We start from the raw sequence: 18,080 nt of genomic DNA on the forward strand, positions 1-18,080 counted from the left end.
ATTACTTGCTGTAATGTAAAATAGTTAGTTCCAATATGCCTATGAAAATAACAACCTGCTTAAATTGTACATCAGCATCTTCATATACGAGTGGCAGAACCGCCAAGAGGTTAGCGCGTAGCGCAGGCCTGGGGGTTGGCGAGCGAAGCCCTAGTACTTATATACAATTTATGTGCCACATATGGTCCATGTGTTGAACATGATGGCGAACAGCTCGAGACGGTCATGTAAATCATCTTGCACATATGAAATACGTTTTGTGCATAAATCTTTTCCGCCATTCAAATGTTAACATAAGTTTGACTCTGCTCAGTCACAGCCGCCAGACGGCACCTGCAGGCCCCTCACTTCTCACTACGAAAGACCTGTGTGCAGCAAATGACGACGTTGTGCTAATGACACAGATGAAGACCCACCATGTGGAAACGAAGCAAACGCCGCGGCTCAACGACATGCAAGTGGATCACCTCAGCATCAGAGGGCAAGGCATTTTGGTTTTCACTAAAAACTTTGACAATCTGGAGGTATTTTCTCAAGACAATATTACTCATACGCCAGTGATGGGGGTAAAATATGGTATCACCAGAGCCTCCTTTCGAAAGCCAGTGGGGCAGCAAACACAGGTGGGTCCACGTCCTCTGCGCCCGACGCCTCTCCCAAGTTTACGAACATAGTAAAACTGCTAGGGAGTCTTTGGATTGTTTTTTGTCCCCAAGACCACACACAACTACTTCATTCATGAAGGAAGATGTCCATTTCCCATTGGGATTAATAAAGTATCTATCTATCTATCTATCTATCTATTTTTAAGTTTTGAATACATCTGCAAACCTTTCCAAAAACGTGTGCTCACTTATTGCTTATTGAGTGTAGACAGAGGGGCAAAAATGGCAAATGAATGCATTTCAGACTAAACCTACAGCACAATAAAGGGTATGGAAAGTGATGGGGTCTGAACACCTTCTCACTCAACTGTGCACCATCACAAATGGACAAGCTGCCTTCACTGATGGCTAAAATGTGTAAATCTGCCACACACACACAGGCTAATGGTGGGCTCCTTCCATTTTCAGACCCGTTTAGTCCAATGCTAGGTGGCACCCTGCATGGGGTGGCATACTCACTAGCATGCCAGCTTTGTGATGCAACAGGAAAGGTAGATTACTAGAATTCTGAAAGAAGAACATTTGTGTCTTTGTAGTACTTGTGCAGACTTTCGGCTACACTTGGGTAGCTAAGCATAAAGAGAAGCCAATGTCTGGGTCTTTAGGGGACTTTTTGGAGACTGGGAGTCGGGGAATCAAGCTGGCGAGTCAGCAATCTGCAACACACAGTTGCGTCAGAATGCAAATGATCAATGCTGCAATGCAGACGCTTTTGGTAAAGACAAAAAGAAAAGAAAAAAAAAATGCTCCTTGAGGCCGCAGGTCTCGTCTCCGGCGTACTGAGGAGGATTATTGCAGTCAGCGAGGCAGCACTAAACGTCTCCCAGCGAAGGACAAATCACTACTGTGAGGATCAGCGCTCATTTGCAATGCAGAAGCGGTGCTTGCTCTGTAAAATGAGGAACCCACCGACAGAGGCAGAGCATCCATCATTAGTGCACATCACTTATGAGTTCAGCGAGCAGTCGAAACAGGCGTGAGCCTGACCAACGGTGTCACTCAACTACATAACGTGGTCTGACTTTTATTTGGATGGAATTCTATTCGTCTTCACCCCATTCCTAATGAGCCACCTCTGGCCTACCCTTAAAGAAGCCTGTTTCATAAAATGACTCTCCACCGGAGACGAGTAGGTAAGGCTTCAATAAAAAGCCACAAAAAAGTCTCGATGGATACTCTGCTCTCGTGCTCCTCTTTGTGCAGAGTGATCAAAGCTTTCACATTAACGTACAAAGGCACTATATAAAATCAAATCTTGGAGTAGCACAACCTTACTGCCTCAGTTTTGATGATCAGACCCATTAATTTATTGAACCTGCCGTTTCCTTTGGAGGCATTAGCTCTCCGGAAATGTGTTCCTTTGAAATTGTGGCATGTTAAGTAACCGAGAAATATAGAAATATGATATAAAAGGCGATATCCCTCCCATAGTAATTACGGCAGTACAAAAATCACGAGAGAAAAAGATATACTTTAGCTTTCTTTACTGACGACTTTACGCAGTTACAGACGGGAAGCTTATGACAGACTCTATTAGGGTGGGATCTTGATCTATGCAGTCTGCCATCTTTCATCACCACGCTGAAAGGATTTTCTGGACGGATGACATAATCTTCCACCTGGCAGCTTCAAAGTGTATTGGCAGTAGGTACATCCTTAGATTAGATAGACAGACAGACAGACAGACAGATAGACAGACACACATAGATAGATAGAGTGAAAGGTGCTATATAATAGATAGATAGATACTACATAACAGATAGATAGATAGAGTAGTTGGCAGGATTAGATAGATAGATAGATAGACAGACAGCGTAGATGGCAGGATTAGACAGACAGACAGACAGATAGCGTAGTTGGCAGGATTAGATAGATAGATAGCGTAGATGGCAGGATTAGACAGACAGAGATAGATAGATAGCGTATTTGGCAGGATTAGATAGATAGATAGCGTAGTTGACAGGATGAGATAGATAGATAGCGTAGTTGGCAGGATGAGATAGATAGATAGCGTAGTTGGCAGGATGAGATAGATAGATAGCGTAGTTGGCAGGATGAGACAGACAGACAGACAGACAGACAGACAGACAGACAGACAGATAGACAGATAGACAGATAGATAGATAGATAGATAGATAGATAGATAGATAGATAGATAGATAGATAGAGTACTACTTTATTAATCCCAAGGGGAAATTCACAATAAAAAATATACTGGTTGCTCCACGTGCAGGTTCCTTCTCTGGTCTCCAAACAAGGACAGGAAAGGACTCAACTCCCCCTCCAAAAAATACAGGAATAGCACAATGCCTACATGCACTTCTCATTCTCCCAACAAGGAAAGAAGATTTTGTGCTGACAGAGGACATAAGAATACTATTCTGTCTTTAGGCTGACTATACAATCCTCCAGTTGTCTTTGGCTCTCTAGTCCTGTGCTTGGCTCAGCAATTCTAAATGCTGAGCCCCTGCGTACCATACTTGGTCTGCCTGTATGAATGAATCCATAACAGTGTGCACAGATACGGTGACATTAAACTTAATATTATAACAAACATATTATAACACCTGCCGTATCAAATGCCAATGAGAAAATGAGACTGTGACAAGGTGAAAAGCAAACAGCTTAAAAGACTGATTCAGGAGGTTACAATAATGTTCTGTAATTAAAATGCACTTAAGCATCAGAATTCAGACACAGTTTTCTAGACGTTGCTACCATCATGAGCCGATTTACGCCTAACAGAATTGAGTCGATGCGTACTTGTGGCCATGGGGAAAACAATAGGGAAATAATGTTCTATGAATTGCCAAAACCAGCTACAGTAATAAATCTTCCCTTATTATTATTATTAATATTTCACAGGGTCTCATAGGTTTTCCAACTCTTGGTGGACCTTTAAGGTTTACTTTGATCAGTACTGCTCCACGTGGCTAATTTACTGTATATGTATTCAGCCCACACTGCCTTCGCTAAATTCAGTGACAACCCACTAGCAGCAACAGTAATAATAATAATTCTTTACATTTATATACTGAAGTGCTCTTCTCACTGCTCAAAGCGCACTCCAAACCGGGAGGACCTGGGAAGCGAGTCCACGCTATCGGGGTCTGGGATTCCCTTTGGTGAAACAAGCTCACTTAGAAATGGGAAAACACACAGCGCAGTTCTGTCGATTGCAAATCAATGACAGCTAACTCGGTGGCTACACAGTGGTCAAGAAACTTCTGTGACGAACTCGTGAACCAATGACAGCCAGTGGTTGACAAACACGGCCTTACAAGGACCCGACGGGCGGCCACCGAGATATGAAGATCTTTATGTGCTACTCTACACCAGCAGTTATAGAATACGTGCCGGTGACCCACAGGGCCTCAACTGCAGTGACCTGTGCACTTTGGGAGCGACAGATGGCCAAATGGAGCCTTAAATCAGCACTTAGGAAATGCAACCCCTTGCCGTAAAAGGCCCCTGCAATGTTGTTCAAGGTTTACAATGGAAATATATTGAAAATGCATACTGGCTCGGACTGGATGGTGCGGAATTGTGATGTATAAATTCTATTAATGTCACGATAGGCCAGAACCACAAAATTGGTCAGGGTTTGACGTGAAAAATATAATCTCAACATGACAATAAGAAACAACAGCATAAAAGGTTTTAGTGACAACCATCACCTACACATTCAAGCATTAATTTAGGAATTCTGAATATTGATGGGAAAAAAATAGGGATACATAGTGTACAGATTGCAGGTCTTACTTTGATTATAATTACAACAAATAATAAAAACCAGCCATCAAATAAAACTTTCTAAAGGTAAACTCAATGGTTTAGGTAGACTTGAACACTGGATGTGGTGCCACCTGCATTTACAATATAAACGTGTGAATTTAGGAGATTTAGAGAGACAAAAATGTAATTAGCTGTATCAGTCGAATACCTCAGTAGATAAAAAGGCAGAAAAAAAAAACCAAGAAAAAAGTGTTCATTTAAAGAAAAAAATACCCCAAATACAGAAAACATTTATAAATCTCACTTCCACTGCTGAAAGGTCCAAAAATCCACGGCAAAAAAATCAGCTCAGTAAGTAAAGTAAATTCTCTCCGAATTATTAAGACTGTGCCGATGGATTCTGCTGCACTTTCAGGCTCAACGGTGGCTGAAAAAGCCTTGATGGTGATTGTACTTGAAAGGCTTCAGACGACTGGGACCCCTGGAGAAAAGACATTGGAGGGTTTGTTAAAGACTGAGAGATGGATTGGATAAAAAAAAATATTAAATATATATTTCTCTATAAATTTACTTTGTTTGTTCCTATTAATCTTTAACACATATACTGCACTGTGGTACTGTGGGCGGCACGGTGGGACAGCGGTAGCACTGCTGCCTCACAGTAAGGAGGCCGGTGTTCACATTCCGGGTGCTCCATGCATGACGTTTGTATGTTCTCCTTGTGTCTGAGTGGGTTTCCTCCCACAGTCCAAAGACATGCAGGCTCTAGTGAGTACTTGGTGTGTGTGTGTGTTCACCCTGTGACAGACTGGCACCCAGTCCAGGATTCGTTCCTGCCTTGTGAACTATGTTAGCTGGGATAGGCGACCCCAGCAACCCTGTTCAGAACTAAATGGGTTAGAAAATGACTGACCTACTGTGGTACTGTGTGAAAGCTGGGTTGGGTGGGGGGAGGAATCTCTGAACAAAATAAATACCAAATTTCCCTCCGATGACAAATAGTTCCATCTTCTAACTAAATGTCGTTAATTTCAATACCCATATGACACACAGTAATTTAAATTCTGAGAATATCAAGGATGAGGTCCAGGGTAGAGAGTTGTTTTTTTTTTTTTTATACTTACTGTCGAAAAACAACATGAATAATGCATCAATCTTCTATTTTAGAGTGGTCCTTTGCATATATTTTTCCACAATGTTATTTCTGGAAGGATTTGGGGCAAATATTTCAAGTTTGTGGAGATTATGAATGGCGGGAGGCACACAGCAAGAACACGCTCACCTGAGAAACCCCTCTAACTACTTGAGCAGCACAAAACATAACCAAAACACAAGCCTTCAAGCTTTTATCTTGCTGAAAAATAAAAAAACGCATAAAAAAGGGCCCCCGTTATTAAATACAAACTTATTTCATTGCGCCAGTGTAGTAGCGAAGCTGCAATTCAATTAGAGACAAGGATGGGATATGCATTAAGGATAATGGTGACGCTGTGTAGAAAAGTTGGGGTCTGACAGAGCGCGAGAGAGACAATCTGCCGTCACCAGCATGCACTCCGCACACAGCGTTCAGAAATGGGGGTCTGTGCGGCTGACGGAAGGGGCTCGCTTCTAAACCAAACGTTGCTTATTTGACACTGACCACCAGCAGTTCACTACAGTGCAATTATTCAGACTACAACAATAACGTAATGGGGAGCATACAAGTTAATACTGATAGTTGCTTTGTGCCTTGCCCCACCAAAACCTATCGTATATGGGGAGAGGAGAGAAAGCTTTAGATTCATCAAACATTTTGATTTCTGGTTTTCAAACCATCTTGGGTCCCCTGATACTGAAAACAAAGATATCTTGATGATAGGTGTACGTCTGTCTGTGTGTCTGTTTCTTGAGGATGGTCTAGAGCAGGGGTGGGCAGATTCAGTCCTGGAGGGCCGCAGTGGTTGCAGGATTTTGTTCCAACCCAGTTGCTTAATTAAAAACCAATCCTTGTCAATTTAATTGCATGGCTTGCTAGTGCTTTAACTCTGCCATGTCAGGTTATTCTCGTATCCTAGATTTATTTTCCTTTCTAAGGATATCATCAAATGATTTGAAGTCTACAACAGATGAGTAATTCTCAGTGCTTCACTTTTTTCTCTTCACTTTCCTTCCAAGTATTTAATTAAACCAAATAGTGCACGATAAATACACACAGATGTAAATAAAAACAAGCTAAATGGAGAAATGCTGGTCTCTTTTGTCATTTGCATGGTATTGCTAATTAGGAGCAATTAAAAACCAAGAATACAGCTGTTTAAGACTAAAATAAGCAATAAGGGTTCAAAATCTTAATGAGTGAGACAACTAAAGTGAAGCTGAAGTGTTACTTGAGCAATAAGGGTTTCTTATTAAGCAATTGGGTTGGAGCAAAAACCTGCAGCCACTGCGGCCCACCAGGACTGAATCTGCCCACCCCTGGTCTAGAGCTAAAACAGCTGGACGAAAAAAAACAAAAAAAAAAACAAGCTCAAAACTCAATTGAAAAATATCAAACTTGAAACTTAAGCCTGTTATGAGATGTTGATGTGTAGATTAGTTTCTGAGCTGAATCGTGCAAGAGAAAGAGGCCGTCTAGTGGAACCCTCAAATACCGTAATTCTGGAATTATGAATTCTTATCATCAATTGCCATCGTAATGACCTATTTTATGATCAGAAAGGTCAGCATCAGAGCAGTAAATAAGTACTGAAATGTTAGAACAGCTCGGGTACCTTGGTGCAAAGCCTACTGATGCTCACGTTCAAATTATTCCATTAAATGTTGAACGATATCATATTTTAAAATGTTTAAACAGGCAGGAAAATTAATGTCTAATTTTAGAATTTAGGGAAGCTGTATGAACCAGTCTGTGCTCTGGGACACTGACAACTTACTAGATACAGATAAAACCTTCGAGAAGTAACTGGGCTGAGGTTATTTACAGCTTTGCATCAATCTGGTAGTAACCAACTGGTCAGCTAGCCTGGGAGAATACAGGTGGAGGAGATGAATGTGCAGTCTGGCTGGGGATAAAATGGGGTTTTCATTGGCTTGGCCCCATGCCTTCCATTGTAAAGGACAAAACACAAGTTCACGTGGCAAATGCACATGTTTGTGAAGAAATAACTTTGACATGAAAAATACCAAACATATCCTTTAACGATAACGTTTAGACCTCAGAAATGGCGTTTATTCTAGATAATCACGGAATATAAGTACATTCTAAGACAAATATCTACTGTACCTCTGTGCTAAGCAATTTTAAAAAAAATGTACTAAATACGAGGGCAATTCCAAAAGTAAGGTCTCCAAAGTGGTGGGGACGTAGAGAAACTGTTTGTACGGCTGTCGGCCACACTGTTGTGATTGGTGCTTCCTCCACACCCAAACAAGCGTGCGCGGCTTCGCTGAATTGCTCAATCTTGGCAGCCCTTGAAAATGGAGCTCCCGTTGAACACTACCGCCAAGTGCGAAGTTCGCGCAGGAGACCGTCAATTTCCGACGAGACAGTCACAAAGGTTGAAGAAAACATGCGCAAAGATCGGCGGTTGGAACTTCATCACCCACCCACCCTATAGTCCGGACTTGGCACACAGTGACTACCACCTGTTCTCTAAGTTAAAAGAACATTTGTCCGGAAGGCGATTCTGCTCCGACGAAGAGGTGAAAGATGAGCTTCCTGAAGGACATGGCGCTGAGCTGGTATGACATGGGCATTCTAAAACTACCACAGCGTCTACAAAAATGCATCGACCGAAATGGCAATTATGTAGAAAAAAAATAAGTCTTTAACCTTTAAAATGATGTAAACATTATAGAAAATAAACGATTGTTTGTATTTCTAAAAAAAATAAGAGACCTTACTACTTGGGATTGCCCTCGTATATGTTTGACTGTTGGTCCAATCTTCCTTGGTATATTTGACATTTTGTCAAGTGCATACAGTTTCAGGTGACAACAAACAAACAAAACTGACCGTACGGTACGCAGACACATCTTCTCACGAGGAAACTCACGAGGCCCTTCTACGCTCTCATCCTGACTTTCAGTCTCCAGGTAGATATCCAAACACAGACACAATCTCTGAAGCTGATTGGTCAAAAGCTGATATCCTGGATGTGGACCCCGTAACTCCTGATGATAAACATTCACTTCAGCCTCCATTGCCTATTGAACAAAGTGTCAAAAGATGGCCATTGTCACTCAAGACATGCATAGCAAGACATATTGGGGTTGTTGTCTAGTTAAGTCAAGCCCACTTGGATCACTGAGAGAGCATAGTTTACAGCGAAACGGTGAAGGAGCTGGTCGATCTTACCCGAAGGTTGTCATCTGTACTGCCATAGCGTTCTCCTTTCCAGTGCAGCAACAGGCTAAAGAAAGGTGGCACATCAGAGTAGCGGGGGTTCAGGAAAATAGCAGCCTGTAGCTTGGCTAGGAAGACAAAGAACATCAAATGTAGAAATGGCATTACAAAGAGATGACTTCTGAACAGGAACGAAGATGACAAACAATAGCAGATATAACAGATTGTGGAGAAAAGCCCTTATTATCCAAGTTTCACTTGTAATGACAATTAAGTACATACACAGCTTCAAAACATTTACTACACAAGTCGTCTCCTCCAAATAAAGGAAGAGACTCTAGTGGCAGCTCTAAACAAGCAAAAATAAAATGTCTGGGAAACTCCGCTTGTATTAAATAAAGAGCCAGATGTGCTGGGCCAATTGAAGTGACGTTTCCTCTCTACTGTCAAGAGAGCTCGCTGCTCAACTCCACTTCGGACAACACTTTTTCATGCTGGTGCCCATGTCGGTCTCCCTTTGTGTGGAGGAAGCAGACATGCAGGGTGTACCGACCCCAGGCCGCCCCGGTGTCAACACACTAGCACATCATAGGACGTTTATGACTCTGTCCTGCTTTCCCAGTGCTATTACAGTGGCATCCTTTCCCAAACCAACACTTTAAAAGTAGGCACACTTTCAGGGTAATCAATTACACCTTCTGTGCACACACCTGTTTTATAATGGAAATGCCTTAAACTTTCAGATAAACTACTGTAACAATTTCTTTCACACATCCTGGACTCTTAATAGGTGAGTAGGGAGAAAAAAAAAATATGGGTGCCCAATTTCACCTACCTGTGCCACGCTCAATATATGCCATAAAGTATAAATCAGTCGGTTGCACCAACCCAGCATCAATCACGTGACGGGTGTATGGCAATTCCTGGGGAAATAAAAATGGAAAAGAATTTTATTAGCTTGAAAACAAAAAAAAGGAAAAGGAGGCATTCTTAAATATAACTCATCGAGGAAAACAGAGCTAATGTTTACTCTACTATCAGAAAAGCAATTTATAGGTTGTAAAGTTCGTCTACCACTCTTGACCACAGGGACCCAATGAATTGTGGAGACCCTTCTATCACAAAATTCAGAAGTAACCAAGAGCTCACCGTTAGTTAACTGTCAGCGTAACATCTCAGCTGCAATAGAAAATTCTTTTTTTTTTATGACAAACCACAGTGCCGTGAAGAAGTATTTGTGTCCTTCCTGATTTCCTCTGTCAAATCAGTGCATCTACATGCATACACGTAACGGGATTAAGAAGAATAACCCAGATAAGGCAGAAATCTGGTTTCTTGATAATCCATATTTACGTAGGTTAAGTAATCTGGAGTTCTCTATCCATTTTCCAACCCGCTGAATCCGAACACAGGGTTACGGGGGTCTGCTTGAGCCAATCCCAGCCAACACAGGGCACAAGGCAGGAACCAATCCCAGGCAGATGTGCCAACCCACCGCAGGACACACACAAACACACACTAGGGCCAATTTAGAATCGCCAATGCACTTAACCTGCATGTCTTTGGACTATGGGAGGAAACCCACGCAGACACGGGGAGAACATGCAAACTCCACACAGGGAGGACCCGGGAAGCGAACCTGGGGCTCCTAACTGCGAGGCAGCAGCGCTACCCACCGTGTCGCTCGTTAATCTGGAGTTCTCCTTTGTTATTAATGCTCCAAAGTCGTCAAACAGCACAAAAATGAGTTAAATGTCATCATTGGCCAGCGTGAATCCTGAAATAAGCATGATACCCATTATAATTTTGTGTTTTATAAAGATGTTTATTAAAATTGACACTTTTAAGGTTTCTGTTACCGGATTGGATGCTGTACACTCTTTTCTGCTTGGCTGCGTGACTGAACCCGGCTTACAACTGCACACATGTACTTCGTACTTTACGTCCAATGCTGCTAGAATAACATCACCACCACCACGGGCATTTTCATTTCAATAAGTTGTGCATTAGGTTACTAGTTTCTTTCAAAAGTAATCAGTCTTCTTAACGCATGTTACTTTTAATGCGTTAGGGCCGGTATATACTTGACTCTCAGAACTTCTTCCGCACACGCATCATGGCATTCCCAGCTCTGTTTTGACACGTACTCTGAGCACGTAGTCAGAAATTAACGCGACGTGTGAGCGAGCTGCAGTACCAGCAAAAACATGGGTGGCCAGTGTGCTCAAGTCTTGGTACATGATGTCAGCATTGTTGATTACTATCAACATGGCTGAATGCTTATGAGGAAGTGCTGATAGAGCAGGAAAAAAATGATCATTATCTTTGCAATGAAACAATGACTGAGGAATGGCTCGATGCAGTTAAGCAAATCATTAAACTTTAATCCTGACATACAAAGTATTCATGGTGCTTTTCTTCATCCATTTCTCTGATAGGCAATACAAGCATTGCATATTCCCCCCATGCATTTAAAGGTCTCGCATACTATCTTCTGTGCCACTCTTGCCATCTTTTTTTGCACCTTTGCAACAGCATCAGAATGCAAAGAATTTTATCTTCAACAACTTTTTTCCTCAACTCACAACACAGCCAAACTGGACATTTTCTCACACTGTCACCTGGTAGAATCCTCCAGATTTACATAAAGTAGACTGCCTGTGTAGCGGCAGCGTCCGCAAGCATACGAGTTGTGCAGCGTCAAGTATATCTCAGCCCTAACCCTACTGGCACTTGAGACTGTGTTGCTGAGCTTAGCATAGTACAGTTAGCTCAACATAAATTTCTGAAATAGTGAGTCAAGATAATGCTACCCAAGAAAAAGAATAAAGCATTTACGAAGCAAATATATGTGCAGGTGGACAGAATGCAACAGAGATGCGCAGACTACAAAATCTTTAATAGCAACTGGGTTAAGGGTTTACATGGCCACATAATATGTTATTTGGTAATAAATTGTGTGTGTGTAAATCAGGTTTCTCATAGGCCAAAAACGCAATGTCTCAAATCAGAATAAAGTTTTATATGCATTTCAGAACTCAATGAATAACTGGGTTATTAAAGCAGATATAAATACACAAAATGTCATGTCTCTAAATTATCTGCTATTGCCAATGCAGAAAGCTTCCAACTCAAATTTAAAGCGCTTACTCCCTTGGTCCTTCATTACTGGGAATATTCAAATTTTACGATTTCTCTGTCGTGCTGTACATCGCCCATACTTAATGGGTGAATTATCCTTTTGTAAACTCCTAGGGATCTCTGTGGAATTTTCCAAATTTTCTTCAATACTAAACAAAAAAGCCTCATGAGATGCAGTTTTCTGTAAATAGCACTCTGTCGTCTCCATCGCAGTGAAGACTCTTATGTAAAGGACTAAAATCGTTTTGTAAAAGCTAAGCAGAGAGTGTACCCACCATGTACTCCTCATAGGTGAGGGTGGTCCATTTAACCAGTCGGGACACTATCTTCGCAGGAAATAAGCACTGGCTTTCGCTAGACACTGGTATGATGCCATGCTCTGAGAAAGAAAACAAAAGGTTTAGATTTAAACAGTTATGGATTTAAAAAAAAAAAAAAGTTAATGTAACATGAACATCATTAAGTTTTTCCACAGATCAGACTTGAGAGGAAAAAACAAAGCCGATAAAATATAAGCCAACTACTCCCTGCCTTCAGCTGGAGGGCTCTGGACTAAGTCACTGTGGACAATGAGCAGTACTCCTTCTATAATTAAATTCACTTTCAATGATCTGCATCACAGATTAATGCTGCCTCTAGCAATTCAGTTCCAAGTTGAACTGCCTTTGCTCATTTGTTTAAATGGTGGTTTGTTGTTAATGATGCCTTTTCATTTTGCTGGCATGACCAAATCGTGAACCCCCCATGGCTCAGGTACGGATAGGTAAGTTGCGACACATAAAAAGTTGGGGAATGACAGAGAGCTGAGTTGACATCATCAGGTAGTGCCCTGCTCAACAGAGTTCAGAAACGGTCTTGCGCAGCTGACTAAAATAATTCTCGTACTAACTCACAGTGCAAGGAGACCATTTCCGAGTGAGACACTGTGTATTTGCAAGTGACCGCTGGCAGTTAAAAATTGTGGAAATGTTGGAACTGAGATGCTGAAGTCCAGTTGTCGATGAGGATCGGATGCGCACTGTGGACAGTTGGAGAGGAGTTGTGAATCTGGGGTCGGTCGGAGAGAGAGAGAGAGAGAGAGAGAGAGAGAGAGAGAGAGAGAGAGAGAGAGAGAGAGAGAGAGAGAGAGAGAGAGAGAGAGAGAGAGAGAGAGAGAGAGAGAGAGAGAGAGAGAGAGAGAGAGAGAGAGAGAGAGAGAGAGAGAGAGAGAGAGAGAGAGAGAGAGAGAGAGAGAGAGAGAGAACGCTCAGGTGATGTCATCAAGAAGCTGACCACTCACAGTCATTCTCGTGGTGGCTGACTAAAACAGCTCTCCTGTTAGCTCATACTGCAAGGAGACCACTTCTGAGCCACATGTCGTGGGGTGTGCGACTGACCACGGCCAGATAACCACAGCACAAATCTTCAATCTGAGAGGTCTGGGGTGCGTGTCCACAGCAATACAGGTGGGGTTAGCTTAGGGAAGATCAATTTTAGTGTCGTACTGGTTTCTTCTTTTTTCCCCTTTTTTGATTTAAGAAAAAAAAAAAAGTGTCCAATAAAAGAGAGAGAAGGAGAGGGGGAGGGAGAACTACTGACAAAGGGCCAAAATGGAGATATCGTTTGGTGTCTCCAAAGTAAGTGTTCTAATGATAGAACTTCCCAACCTGACCTGATCTGTCCATTCACTCCAGCAATCTACTTTTAATGTAGGAATCTGTCACAAACCAGTCACAATTTTGTTCTCCCCCGCCCCCCCCATAGATTTTAGTCATTTATTGAAAACTAAAGTGAGTTAAATTAAAAAAAAAAAAAAAAAAGACAAACTATTAATGTCTCAAAAATGTAAGTGTTCTAATGACAGAACTAATTCTAATATCCACTTACATTTTTGAGACATTAATAGTTTGCCTTTTTTTTTTTTTTTATAAATTTAACTCACTTTAGTTTTCAATAAATGACTAAAATCTATGGGGGGGGTGGGGGAGAACAAAATTGTGACTGGTTTGTGACAGATTCCTATATTAAAAGTAGATTGCTGGAGTGAGTGGACAGATCAGATCTGGTTGGGAAGCAAGAACTGGTACAGCGTGTTGCCGCACCTACCACACGACAAGCTCAGGATCCTGGTTGGCAATGCCCAAAAACAGAAATGTGGTCTGACCCACCAGAAATTACCATCAATCTGCAGCAGCCAGGTGTTACATGGGAGTCCCCTTGGCCTCAACAATGAGGGTCCTGTGAGACGGATCATCTTCAGGGAATCGGTCCTCATGGCTGTAATGGCGTAACTGACGCTTTCCTCACAATGCTGGTAATGTGCCTCGTTCGGGACTCTGTGAGCAACCGCTTGTTCCACACAAAATCAAACCAGCAGTACCCAACATGTGGGCAAGATAAAAAAAAAAAAAAGTTCTCAAAGTTGTATTTACCAAGAGAGGCAAACTGCTTCTGCAAGGCCAAACGGGACTGAAGACGATTCTGGAGCAGCTTTGTTGTCGTCTCCATATGGCTGGCACTCAGGGAGCTTCCTGTTAGCTGACCCTGCTGGATATACACAAAGCAATAAGCAAAAAATAATCTTAGGGTACAAGTCCATGTTAAAAGGCAGACAAATGCACAGTGAATACTGTATTATAGGTATATCCTAATAAGCATTCTCCATAATTAATTTAGTTTGATATTGCACAGTGTCCAACACTGGAGCAGTCACAAGACCCTCAAATAACCACGGGTATTTTGCAAACTACTTTTAACTCTTCTCAGACCAATGAACAGCAACAATTGCTTCTGCGGGCTCGATGCTGTGGTCTTTTTGTCCGTCACATAGCAATACCACAAACTCAAAGCACCAGGCCAAAGGTTCTGATTTTACATCAAGGTGGCAGCATTTCATGATTATCAACTATTCAGGTACACTTGAGAAGCAGCCCCTTGCTTGAGTAACGTTTTTCATTTACAATATATGGAGGCTGAAAAATGTAGAATCTTTTTCAGGGAAAATAAAAAACATGTTGACTTTATTACTTAATTGAAGAAAGAATGACAAAGCAAAAACTGATGAGGAATTTATCATCAGTGATTACTAATAATAATTCTTTGCATTTATATAGCGCTTTCCTCACTATTCAAAGCGCTCAGCAATTGCAGGGTAAGGGCCCAACAGAGCAGAGTCCCTATTGGCATTTACGGGATTCGAACCAGCAACCTTCCAATTGCCAGTGCAGATCCCTAGCCTCAGAGCCACCACTCCATCCATCCATCCATTTTCCAACCCATCCATCCATCCATTCTCCAACCCGCTGAATCCAAACACAGGGTCACGGGGGTCTGCTGGAGCCAATCTCAGCTAACACAGGGCACAAGGCAGGAACCAATCCCGGGCCGGGTGCCAACCCACCGCAGGACGAGCCACCACTCCACCTGGTTGAAATTATATCATTCTTGTGCATGGCAAGGACAAAATTCTTATTAGTTATGGCCCAATATTAAAAAACCAAGCATTCTAGTATATGTGTAGTCCGTATGTAACAACAGTTCTGAAGCTGCATATCAACCAATCCAGAGGCTGTTCACGAACACTTGAGCACTGAGCAAGTTGCGCTTACTGCACAAGAAAAGTACATTAATAATTCAGAGTGCTGAGTTCTGGTTTGTTAAGTTTGACTTGATTGTACAGAATATTTTCTTCAAGTAAAAAAAAAAAGAGTGTTAAGACACTTCAAAGAAAAAACGTTGGTGCACTTGAGGTTATGACATTTTAACGTAAAGCACAAGGTAAACCATTTAAATTCATCCATGTGCTACTGACTGAGTCTTCTCTGATGCCATTGTTAACACTGCAGAATTATGGAAATAGTACCTTCTAATATGTAAGAAGGTTTAGCTAATTGCATTAAATAAAGAAATGTGTCGACCGGAGGTACTCAATTACCATCCCAGAGGTTTGCATTGGCTGCAGGTTTTTGTTCCTACTAATTTTAGAATTAGAAGCCAGGCCAACAGATAACAGAACTGTACGGCTTGTTAGTGCTTTCATTCTTTCAAAACAAAAACTGAACACTTTTTGTTTCCTGATAATTTTACCCTTTTGCAGTCTGTCCCTTCTCTATCATTTATTTCAAAACATTTTCTTAACTCGGATGCTTCATGACACACTGAATAAAGTGAGCTGGAGACCTGGCGGTTCTCGATTATCGGCTCCTCGTCATTGACTGATGGCTGCTTAAAGAAACAGGCAACAATCAAAACCCAAATGCAATTATCTACATTACTAAACGAAGGTTGTATATATGCACGGATGCGAGAAGCAAGCTGTGCCGAAAGCGCACGCGCACACCACCTCAGCGCCCTAGAGTCAAATCAAGAGTCCGGCGTTCGTATGACGTTAAAGTGAAGGTTTTAACTACTCCATACCAGGGACAGCTGATTCAAGGACAGGAAACCATCTTTACCAAAAATATTGTTTATAAGGAAATTTTTGATTAACTATTTTGAATTTACCATTTTATGAATTTTTTTGTTTCCAATTTACTTAATTTAAACCTTTGCACTCCGATATTTTTTTTACTTATGAGTGCAACAACTCAAAGACATTTTGGATTTAAATGATATAACAATTAAAATTTAAATTTTAGTTTTAATAAATTGGTTAAAGTTAGTACAAATATATTTATTTAAATTAAACAACTTTCCCAGGACGCTCCCACCCTTCATGATTTTTCATCCCTCGGAGGGAACAGAAAGTGATTGCCATTCTTGGATTTGCGATTCTTTAGAGAATCGGGGGTTTACTGGTTTAAACTAAAATAGGCATTTAAGGATTCTGAATTTTAACAAGCAAGTTAAATAAAAAATAAACCTAACAAAATATTACTTTATTAGTAAATAAACAGGTTCCTAATTAAAAAACTGGTTAAAGCAAAAACCTGCAGCCACTGCAGACCTCCAGGACCATACTGGTTTACCAGGTCTACTACTAACCAACATCTTCAGTCAAATCACTGCTGCATATTCCAAATATTTGGAAACTGTTAGTTACCTTGGGCTGCAAAAACAATTTACAGATGTTGCGTTTAAACCCAGAAAAACTAAGACATGACGTGTAAAATAACATTAAAAAAAATGTGGAGTGTTTGAAAGTACGCTAGGGGGTTAAGAGCTAGATTCCAGGTGACGTCAATAAATCATGACCATGCACACGCCACAGCACATTTTACCCATCATATTTAATTCTGTGTGTCTCTGGATATTTGAAATAACAAAGTAAACCGCTGACACACATTATCACTAATTTTGTAATCACAGCTGCACACAATACAGGTTACCTCTGGACTATCGGTGGGAAACCTGAGACCGCCAAGATTCTGGACCCAGATGTATGGATGTCCCAGCTCACGGATGTAGTCTTTGAATGTGACAATCCTGAAAGAAAAATGACATGCATTTTAACTCTTGCAAAACACTTCAGCGCAAATCAAGACGCAATAATAAAATGCTTCATTCTTCTGCCCAAAATGCACTCCAGAGCTGGTCTCCTTAACCCTTCACATCACTGCACTGTCCTGTCAAACAAGCCCTGCTGTAAGCATACCCTCCTAATATGATTCATGCACAATCACCTCTTAATATACCATCACTTCAAACTAGAAAGGAAATTCCTCATATTCCCTTGGCAAAATAAATGCCATATGTTTATATCAGAGATTTTCATGACAAGTCTGGCAGAACACAAATTGCACTCGTATTATCCATCCGTGGAACGTTTACAAACTTCAGGACAACTGATTGCCTTAAGGCCTTTCACAGAAAAGGATAGGATGCGCTATACTTCTGGTGCAATAATATGATAGCCCATCCAATAATGCAGAGTTTCTAATACTTTTGTTTTCGTGACCCAATCCTGCCATTCTGAATGCCTCTGAGACCCAGACCATGATGAACGTCAGATCAGGGGGGTGTCCCTCTTGGAGAACTGTTGTGGACAGTCATAGCTTGTAGTCCGCCTTGAAGAATTTCTACTGACAACATGCGTCACAGAGGAGCACTCTGGATTACTTAAAATGACCCCCCAGCAATCCATCACAAAACAGTTTGCAAGCCATACATGACAAGTCAAGTCAAGTCGGGGAGTATGCACTGGTACAGTGCGTTGACACACCCACTACACGATGAAACAACTCAGGATCCCGGTTGGCAACCCCCCAGGCAGACACGTGGTCCAGTCCCACACTCTG

General features: G+C 41.5%; 1 protein-coding gene across 4 annotated transcripts in view; it reads right to left on the bottom strand.

Annotated features, from left to right (window-relative positions):
* Window positions 1-4,636: 4,636 nt before the first annotated feature.
* The window catches only part of thoc5 (THO complex 5), a 50,187-nt gene continuing 36,743 nt past the window's right edge, over window positions 4,637-18,080 (bottom strand). For 3 of the 4 annotated variants that reach the window (XM_028825297.2, XM_028825296.2, XM_051921038.1), the window contains exons 14-20: window positions 17,172-17,268; window positions 14,277-14,391; window positions 12,141-12,244; window positions 9,560-9,647; window positions 8,737-8,852; window positions 8,395-8,585; window positions 4,637-4,881 (exon numbers count right to left, since the gene is read on the bottom strand). In XM_028825297.2, coding sequence (XP_028681130.1) covers window positions 4,818-4,881; window positions 8,395-8,585; window positions 8,737-8,852; window positions 9,560-9,647; window positions 12,141-12,244; window positions 14,277-14,391; window positions 17,172-17,268 — 775 coding nt within the window. In that variant the 3' untranslated portion in view covers window positions 4,637-4,817. The remainder of the gene's footprint in view (window positions 4,882-8,394; window positions 8,586-8,736; window positions 8,853-9,559; window positions 9,648-12,140; window positions 12,245-14,276; window positions 14,392-17,171; window positions 17,269-18,080) is intronic. The other variant, XM_028825298.2, reaches the window with a different exon arrangement.

This window comes from Erpetoichthys calabaricus, chromosome 18 (assembly GCF_900747795.2).
Source record: "Erpetoichthys calabaricus chromosome 18, fErpCal1.3, whole genome shotgun sequence".
NCBI lineage: Eukaryota > Metazoa > Chordata > Cladistia > Polypteriformes > Polypteridae > Erpetoichthys > Erpetoichthys calabaricus.